The sequence below is a fragment of the Aethalodelphis obliquidens genome, unplaced genomic scaffold, assembly GCF_003676395.1.
Source record: "Aethalodelphis obliquidens isolate GAN/ISIS:26980383/991018 unplaced genomic scaffold, ASM367639v1 scaffold37, whole genome shotgun sequence".
Lineage (NCBI taxonomy): Eukaryota > Metazoa > Chordata > Mammalia > Artiodactyla > Delphinidae > Aethalodelphis > Aethalodelphis obliquidens.
The window spans coordinates 13,345,061-13,354,723 of record NW_020837981.1 but is presented as its reverse complement, the minus strand read 5'-3'; the positions used below and the strand labels follow the sequence as shown (position 1 = coordinate 13,354,723).

The 9,663-nt window shown below is 57.5% G+C and overlaps 1 protein-coding gene across 2 annotated transcripts in view; it reads left to right on the top strand.

The window, feature by feature from the left end:
• The window catches only part of UNC5B (unc-5 netrin receptor B), an 87,891-nt gene extending 78,228 nt beyond the window's left edge, over nt 1-9,663 (top strand). For both annotated transcript variants that reach the window (XM_027129974.1, XM_027129976.1), the window contains exons 12-17: nt 526-694; nt 808-1,041; nt 3,122-3,271; nt 3,833-3,997; nt 5,044-5,225; nt 6,100-9,663. In XM_027129974.1, the coding sequence (XP_026985775.1) occupies nt 526-694; nt 808-1,041; nt 3,122-3,271; nt 3,833-3,997; nt 5,044-5,225; nt 6,100-6,265 (1,066 nt within the window). In that variant the 3' untranslated portion in view covers nt 6,266-9,663. The remainder of the gene's footprint in view (nt 1-525; nt 695-807; nt 1,042-3,121; nt 3,272-3,832; nt 3,998-5,043; nt 5,226-6,099) is intronic.

Sequence of the window (9,663 nt, the reverse complement as noted above, 5' to 3'; positions counted from 1 at the left end):
ACACACACACACACACACACACACACACACACACACACACACACATATAGCAGCCAATAGGTTATGAGAAAATGTTTGACCTAATTTGTAGTCAAAGAAACAGTTATTCAGACAGCCATAAGATACTGGAAGTTTTTTTGCTTCATCAGCTTGCAAAGCTATTTTCAGATGTCATAATACCTTCATACTGGTGAGAGAATGGGAACACAGCCCTCCAAAGGTGCGTCGGTGGGAGCGTGGATGGGTACCAGCTTTCCAGAGGGCACTTTAGCAGCACCTATCCACAACATCCCTGGAGTGCAGAACCTTTGAAAATGGGAGCAAAGATCTGGCTTTGAGAATATTGCGGAGTAATAGCAAAAATTTAGAAACGATCTCAAGGCCAGTGCCATTCTTCCTTAACCCGTGGCCTCTGGGAGCCCCCAGGGCGCAGTCCTGCCTTCTCCCATCCCAGGAGCTGGGGCAGAGCCTGGAGGCCAGCACCGCTCCCTCACTGCCTCCCTCCTGCCCTCCATCCCACCCCAGCCCGCTTTCGGAAGGGACCCAGACAGTATTGAGCCCTTCGGTGACCTGCGGGCCCACGGGCCTCCTGCTGTGCCGCCCCGTCATCCTCACGGTGCCACACTGCGCTGAAGTCAGTGCCGGTGACTGGATCTTCCAGCTCAAGACCCAGGCCCACCAGGGCCACTGGGAGGTGAGGAGCCAAGGCCGGGGGGCCGGGGGGCCGGGTCTGCTAACCCAACCTGCCTGGACCCTCTCCAGGGCCTTGGCTGGTACAGCCACCTCACCTCCACTGTCACCCTGCAGGAGGTGGTCACCCTGGATGAGGAGACCCTTAACACCCCCTGCTACTGCCAGCTGGAGGCCAGGTCCTGCCACATCCTGTTGGACCAGCTGGGCACCTACGTCTTCACGGGTGAGTCCTACTCTCGCTTGGCAGTCAAGCGGCTCCAGCTGGCCATCTTCGCCCCCGCCCTCTGCACCTCTCTGGAGTACAGCCTCAGGGTCTACTGCCTGGAGGACACGCCCGTAGCACTGAAGGTAAGGCCAGGCCCTGGGTACCCACACGGGCCTGCACGCTGCGGGTACCTCGCCCACAGCCGGCCAGCTGCATGGTACCTTCCAGTATCCCCCTCCCCAGGATCATGGTACCTGCCAGGCACCCTCTGCCACCATCAGCCTCATTCAGTCATTCAGTTGTTCCTCAAACATTGAAATCGCATCAGATCCTCGAGATACAGAGATGAGTTGGGCACAGTTCTGCCCTCACCAAGCTGCCGGCTAGAGGTGGGAGACAGACCAGGGGATCACTGATGCGGGGCTAAGGGAACATCGGCCTAGGAGCGGCTGGCAGGTCCTGGTTGTTGGGGAGGGGGTCTGAGAAGGCTTCGCAGCAGGGCTGACCTTAGACCTAAGCTCCAAGGGACAGGTGGGTGTTCCAGGCAGAGAAGGAAGAAGCACATTCCAGGAGACAGAGCGGCTGATGCAGAGGCAGGTGTGTTGTTCTGTGTGCCAAAGCGTGCAGGGGTGTGAGAGGTGGGGCTGGAGAGACAGGCAGGGCTCAGCCTCCCAACAGCCTTAGGGTCATGGCAAGGAATTTGGGACCTATCCAGTGGGCGGGGGCAGAGACCCGGTGGACACCTGTTCGTGGGTGCTCTTTTGAAAGCTACGCGGTGGGGATGGGTAGACAAGAAGCAGGGAGACCAATTGGGAGGCTGCAGCTGGACCCTGGACAACAGACAGTGACAACAGCTGGAGAGGGGCCTGGAGTCTGTTTAGTCAGTAGAATGGACAGAAACAGTGACTGATGGGAGGAACAGGGGGAGGGGGAGGGGGAGGGGGTGGCGGCTGACAGCCAAGCTCCTAGTGTGTGCAAAAGAACGGACAGTGCCCTTAAGCGAGGGGGGTGCATGGCAGATGAGAAGGGGTTCGGGGCAGGAAGAGAGAGAAGGTGAAGGGACCGGATTTTGGCACCTAGAACCTGATAACGGCAGCTGTTAGTACCACCCTGTCCCTCCAGCCTCTAAGACCCTGTCCATTCTCTGCCCAGCCTTCCCACCAGTTCCCAGGATCTCAGTCTCATCCTGACAAACAGAGGAAGAGCACAGAGCCTTGGCCCTATTTAAACCCCTTTTCCTTCTCCATCCTTCCATCCCCTGCTGCTATGAAGCCTTCTCCTTTCCTGTAGCTCCAGGCCTCCTCCAGCCCACGATCTGTGGGCCTTTCTATCTCCTCTGCCTCTCAGTCTCATGTGACTTGTCTCAAACTCCAAGTTGCCGACTGATGCAACACAGGCTAAAAGGCCTTGTGGGAGAGTGAGTGTCTTCTGCTGGGACCAGGCTGACCTGAACTTGCAGGAGGCCCATCATAGCTAGAGGCTCCTGGGAAATGCTCTTGAAGCGTGGATCCCTTGGTATTAGGGCATTGGCTAACATCTAGTTATAGTCAGAGAATGGATTGGAGATCAAGAGGGAAGTTGCCACATATTGGCTTGATGGCGTTCTTTATTTATTCAATCCCCATCCATCCGTCTGTCCATCCATTCATCCATTCACCCATCTATCCATTCACCCATCTATCCATGCATCCATCCATCTGCCCAGCTTTCTGCCCATCTGTCTGTATATTCATTTCGTCCATAATCTGTCTGTCCATCCAGCCATCACTCATCCGCGCATCTATCTTTTCTTCCATCTGTTCTGTTTCTGTACCCATCCATTTGTATATTCATCTGCACAACATTTTGTCTGTCTGTCTCTGTTGATCTGTCTATCCATCCATTTGTCAACCCATCTCTTTATCCATCTACTTAACCATCCATCCATCAGTCCATCTATTCAGTCATCTGTAAATCCATTCATCCATCCACCTGTCCCACCATCTGCCCATTCATCCATCTGTTTTTCCCTCCATCCATTCATTCATGCATCTCTCCACACAGTAAGTCTTCTATGAGCACTTACCAAGTCCCAGCCCTGTGGCTCAGATGGTTCCCTGCCTTCAATGTTACAGCCTAGTTCCCTCTGCCCATGTGTGTCCTCAAGCCCCAAACTTGCAGAAGGAAAGGGCCCTTTGGCCAAATGTGATGGGCTCCCCCTTCTCATTGCTCCCTGGCCCACAGGAGGTGCTGGAGCTGGAGCGGACCCTGGGTGGCTACCTAGTGGAGGAGCCGAAACCCCTGCTGTTTAAGGACAGTTACCATAACCTGCGCCTCTCCCTCCATGACCTGCCCCACGCCCACTGGAGGAGCAAGCTGCTGGCCAAGTACCAGGTGAGGGCTGGGCCGCAGGAGGGGGAGGGATGGAGCTGGGGAGGGGCGCACCTGGGGGGCTTCCCAGAGAAGACCAACTCCCCTCCCTGCCTCCTCCCTCGGTCCTGCAGCCTTGGTCCCCACTCCCACCCCTGTGTCTCTCTCTGTCTCCCTCCCCCTGCCACCCCTGTCACATACTCCCACACACAAATGTCTGTACCCGTCATCTTTAAAGAGACCTTACCATCTCTAAGAGCGTTCATGGCTGGCAGATTGTCCAAACTAATCTCTGATGGTCACATCCCTCTGCCTGCGCCCATCTGTGTGACACCATTGAGTCCACAAGGCTTCCCAGACCCAGACACATGCACCCACACAGTCACATATTCAGACTCGTGCCTTCTCACCCATATACTCCCTTTCTCAACTGAAGGGCCCTTGCGCAGCTCTTCTTCCTCTGCCCACCTGGATGGAGAGGTCCCAGCCCTCCCTGAGGCTGGCCCCCTTACCTGCCTCCGCCTCCATTCCCCGAGGGCAGGGCAGGCTGGCCTCACCTCCCTGACCCTTCCCCTCCTCCCCCAGGAGATCCCCTTCTATCACATTTGGAGTGGCAGCCAGAAGGCCCTGCACTGCACCTTCACCCTGGAGAGGCATAGCCTGGCCTCCACGGAGCTCACCTGCAAGATCTGCGTGCGGCAGGTGGAGGGGGAGGGCCAGATATTCCAGCTGCACACCACGCTGGCAGAGGTGAGGGCCGGAGCGCGGATGCCCCACGGGGCTGGGCGCTGCAGCGGGCAGACCCCAGGCTCCTCCTCATCTGGGGGAAAGGCCACCTCCCACAGAGCTGTGCCCCTCACCTCCCAAGTCTGAGCTGGGACTTGGTCACTCTTTGCTAACAGCTGTGACTTACTGAGTGCCGAGCCTGGGCTTGGCCTGTACCAAAACTCACCAAATCTGTACAACCACCAGGGAGACAGATACGAGGATCCCCACCTGGAGATGAGAAAGAAGGTTTTAGGGAGAGCCGGTATCAGGACCTTGTATCGAGCCAACGCTTGGCCCGGGCCTGTGGCTCTCCACCGCTATAATCCAGATTGAGGTTTATAAAACCTAGGCCACCCAGGAACCGTGCTAGGCCCTCCTTGCAGTGCAGTGTAAAGAGCACTGGATATAGTCTAGACCAGCGGTCCCCAACCGTTTTGGCACCAGGGACCGGTTTCATGGAAGACAGGTTTTCCACGGACGGACGGGGGTTGGTGCAGGGGATGGTTAAGGCGGTAACGCGAGCGATAGGGAATGGCTGATGAAGCTTCGCTTGCCCGACCCCGCCACTCACTTCCTGCTGTGCGGCCCAGTTCCTAACAGACTGCGGACCGGCTGGGGACCCCTGGTCTAGACCTAGCTCTACCACTAACAGGGCATGTGACCATGGATTAGTCACTTCTCCTTTCCAGACTTCATTTGCGTTTGTGTAAAAGGAGGTCCCCGTGGATTAGGCTGGGGCTAAGGCCCTCGTGGCTTTGTAGTGACGAGGTGGCACCAGCACTGGCCCAGGCAGTGCCTTAGCGTGTGCACCCCGAGGGCGGAGACGGGGTGTACAGCCCTGGCCCTGGAGAGCTGACCTTCCAGGGGAGGAGCCCTTTGAGCACCTGGAGCCTGCCCAGAGGCGGGGGAGCGGCCGGAGCTTCCAAGAGCTCACAGTCCCCAGGCAGGAAGGCTGGAGGGGCAGATGCCCAGTGAGCCGTGCACAGGGAGCCCTCTGCCCCTCTCACCCGTGCCCCCTGCTCTTCCAGACGCCTGCCGGCTCCCTGGACGCCCTCTGCTCCGCCCCCAGCAGTGCAGTCACCACCCAGCTGGGACCCTACGCCTTCAAGATCCCCGTTTCCATCCGCCAGAAGATATGCAACAGCCTGGACGCCCCCAACTCGCGCGGCAATGACTGGCGGTTGTTGGCGCAGAAGCTCTCCATGGACCGGTGAGTGTCGGGACAGCCCGCCCGGCCTGGACCAGAGCCGCCCCCCTCCCTCTGTCCCCATGGGGCGGGTGGGGCAGGCAGCCTGACGGTCCAGGAGCGGATCCGCCATTTGCGGTAGACCAGGAGCTCAGGCTTGGGTGTGCTAAGTCTGAGAAGCTGGTTCCTTCAGGAGCGTCGTGCTCAGAGTGCTGGCCCTTGAGAATCAGGTAAAGCCAGGATACCAGCCAAGCGTGATCACCGTCAGCAGTCCTGTGTCCAGGACAGAGCAGGTGTTTTGGAAATGCTTGCTGGGTGACAGAATGCATCCTGGTGTCAGAACTCTTCTGGAGAACTTAAAGTGCTGGATAAATATAGTGGCATTTAGTCATCATTATTGTTATGGTACACTTACTGAGAAACCATTTAATACACCTGCGTCGAGCAGATGCCATGTAGAAGACCTCTTACTCAGAATGGGTGGGATCCGTAAGGATGTCAAAGCCTTTGTTCCTGATTTCAGGGCAGTGCATGGGGCGGGTGAGAGCAGGCAGACAACGAATGTGGGATGGAGAGAGAGCATGGAGTGCTAGGTTTGGACAGCCTCTCCTGGGGCCAGTGTCTTTCAGTGATAGTAATAACGATGCTGATGACTGATGATGAGCAGGACAGTTTCCATTTTAGAGATGAGACTGGGGCTCAGAGAGGAGCAGTGACTTGCCCAGGGCCACACAGCCTGCAAGCAGAGGGGCTGGGAATTCAGACCCAGGATTGTGGGAGCCCGGAGCCCACCGTCCCGGTGCTCCTGGGATGTACCCTCAGTGCTCCCTCCACCCCAGGCTCCCGGGAGGGACTGAGCATTTTGGGAGCCCAGTGTCCTTCTCCTTCCCTCCATCAGGTACCTGAACTACTTTGCCACAAAAGCGAGCCCCACGGGTGTGATCCTCGACCTCTGGGAAGCTCTGCAGCAGGACGACGGGGACCTCAACAGCCTGGCGAGTGCCTTGGAGGAGATGGGCAAGAGCGAGATGCTGGTGGCCATGGCCACCGACGGGGACTGCTGAGCTGCCCCAAACCCGCAGGCTGTTAGGGACCAGCAGGCGGCTGGCACAGGCAGACCCAGGGCAACCTCCTGTGGGGCAGTTGGGCCTCCTCTGCTCCCGAGCTCACAGCCAGAATCGCCCTTCCTCCTCCTCCTCCCCTTGCCCCCCCCCACCCAGACCACGACCAGCCTTAGGAAATCCATGGACGTTGTTGTTGGGAGGACCCAGCGGTCCTTCTCCACCTCCTGCTGTCTCTCCTGACCTCAGACCGCTGTGCAGGAACCGGGGTGGGGATGGGGCCTCTGGAGGCAGCTAGGGGAGCAAGGAGGTGGCCCTCCCACCCTGTGCCCCAGGGTCTCTGGGGTGCATCTGTTTTAGTTGTGCTCTTCATTTTCTTCCTCAGCTATTGATTTCTCCCTCCTCCCTAAGCCCCTTTCTCCTTTCACACTGTTTTCCTCTTCGAAGAGTCAAGTACAGTTCAGACAAACTGCTTTCTCCTGTCCACAAGCAAAAAGGAAGAGGAAAGAAAGAAGGAAAGAAAGAAAGCTTCAGACTGCTAGTAAGGCTCAAACAAAGAAGAAAAACACCAAAACCACAAGGGAAAAGAAAACCCAGTTTCTTAGGAAACGCAAATGATTTATTATCCAGATATTTGGATAAGTCCTTTTTAAGAAAAAAAAGAAAAAGAAAATGAAAAAACAACACAAAAAAAATAGAAAACACTTTTCTTGAGTATGGGTGAGTGTGGGCATGCTCGCGGTTCTGGCCAGCAGCGTGTGTGTGTGTGTGTGTGTGTGTGTGTGTGTGTGTGTGTGTGTGTGTGAATCAGGGAGAGAGAGACTGAATAGGGAACACTTTGCTGCTAATGATTTTATCTTAGACTGAATTCTTACAAGGCCTCAGCTTCCACAGCTCTACAGGGTCAGATGAGGTTTGAGCTGTGGTCCCATGTTTCTTCCTAAAATCTTAAGCAGATGCTGAATCAGTAAAGCCAAGGAGCCCTGAGATCGGGCTTGGGGTGGGGTCCTGCCTCCCTCTCACAGCCCCAGGCGGGTGCTGCAAGTCTCATCTGGGCTCCCAGGAATCCAGATGAAGATGCCCTGGGATGGAAAGTGTGGGCGGGCCAGCCCAGCTGTGAGCCAGGGAGAATTTCCAGTACTGTGGTCTGGTGGCTTCTGGAGAGGGGCCATGGCCCAGAAGCGGGACCCTAACAGAGAGAGAGAAGTCAGGGATGAGAATCCCCCATGGACAGGACACATCTCTCTCCCGCATCCCAGGGTGGGGCCAGCCAGGACACGCCCACCCAGCAGCCTCTAGACCAGGTGGGCTGGAGCAGGTGGGTGTTCTCTTAATGCCCGGGATCTGCCCTTTCCCAGGCTTGGTTACTTCTGTAAAACAGAAGGGGTGGATAAGAGGGCGTCTCTAGCTGCAGAAGCCTGAGCTTCTGGGGTCAGTGTGGCTTTGAGGAACGTGTTAGCAGCCGTCCCTGCGGGTGGCGTGGGAGGCTGGGAGGTGGCTGCTCGGCTGTGCTTTACGCACTGGCCTGGAGTGGAGGAGGCAGGGTGGAGGGCTATTTTCCCAGCTCTGATCTCCACAGGCACCCCCTGTCACCCTCCCTCCACAGTCTGACGGAAGCTTTGACAGGCAGCATTGCCAGGGTGGAGAGCCTGGCACCCCCTCTCCAGCCTGTTCCAGGATGTTCCAAGGGGCCATCAGGGTCCCTTTTTGGCCATCTGGTGGTGGCTGGAACCAGAATCTTGAGCTGGCACAGAGGCCACATCAAAGGCTTCTCCTCCTTGGCACCCGAGCCAAAGCAAGTGCCACCTCTGGGCATTGACCCCAGGGCTTTGCCCCAGCAGGTCCGTGAGCATCCTGGCCTTTATGACCCCAGGGCTTGCCCCAGCAGGTCCATGAGCATCCTGGCCTTTAAAGGTCTGGTCTCCTGGGAGGAAGGCAGGTTTGGGGGCTGTAGTCCCAGCCAATGTCCCCAGCCAGGCTTTCCTGCCATGCACCAGGGAGCTTATGGGGATAGTGGGATTCTTACCACCCACCAGCCCCCCGGGCAATGGGTTGGCTGTGGGCAGTCAAGGGCCTGCTGGGTTTGAGAGAGAGGGTTCCTTTTTATCAGTGCTGCTGAAGGGGCCAGGCCTGCATGGGGCTTGGGCCCCTGAGGCTGAGACCATAGCTCTTCATTCCCCAGTGCCTGTGTGGACGTTGCCTCAGACAAAGGCAGTGAGCCTTCCCTGCCAAAGGTGCCTGTCCACTACAGGCTCAGCGTCCCGGCTCGCTCCTAGTCTGAGCTGTGCGGGCCTGTGTGGTAGCTTGAGGGCAGCCTGGAGTCAGCGTTCCAGCTCCAGCTTTGCCATTAAACCTCTGTGTGACTTCAGGCATATGACTGCCTTCTTGGGGCCTCTGTTCCTTTTTCTACCAAGGCCCCACGGCTGCTGTCTGAGGCCTCTGGGGCTCTGATACGTCACTCTAGTCTCCTGATGGGAACGCTAGTGGGTAGAAGTTGACGGTGGTCTGCCATGTCCCGCCTCCGTTCCCCACCCTCAGAAGCGAGCTGCTTCCTCAGTGCCCAGGACGGGAGCTCTTGGTGGGTGAGGCCGGGCCAGCCCCCCAGGTGCCATTTCTAATCGGATTCCTAGAAATTGTGTACCAGGGCCTGGAGCACGGAACCAATGGGCTGAAGCCTCCTGGGAGGGTTCAAACTGTCCAGCTTTATAAGAAAAGCCTGGAAAGGATTTGCTGGCTCCATCAATCTGCCACGGCTGCTGTGACTACGTCTGCAGACTGCCCGCCTCAGGGTGCGATGGACGTTCCTCCGCTTATTCGAGCCTGAGAGGCAGCCCCACACAGCTGAGTACCTTGAGAACCGCAGATTAAGTGCCACTGCAGGAATGCAGGGCCCTCGCGCACTGTTGACGTCTCTCTCATCTCTGTGGTGTGTTTGCGCGTGTGTGCGTTGGGGGGGGGGGGCTTTTATCCGCGGGCACATTAGCGTGCCTCTCCGGGAACGTGACCCCACCTGTGTGTACATGTGTGCCCTCGCGTCCAGGCTGGGCCACCTGGAGGTTGGTGTGCCTGGTTTTGCCCTCTCTGAGTCCACAGGGTCAGTCGGTGTATCTTCTATGTGCCTCTCCCTCGGCCTTCCCTCGCAGTGCCCTGGGCTCCAGAGGGACCCTCCCCACTCCTGGAAGATCCAGGACCCTCTGGTCCCTTTTCCCCAGCAACCAGGCAGCTGAGCCAGGTCCCTTAGCAGGCCCTCTAAGGAGAGGTGACCAAGAGCCTGGGTGCAGGGAGCAGCTCTCCTGTGGGCCAGGGGCTGGACCACTCGCCTGGGCCATGGACATGGTTCTATGCTCGGGGCTGCAGGGCTGCAGGGATGGCCCCAATCCCACCTCTGTTTATTCTGTAAA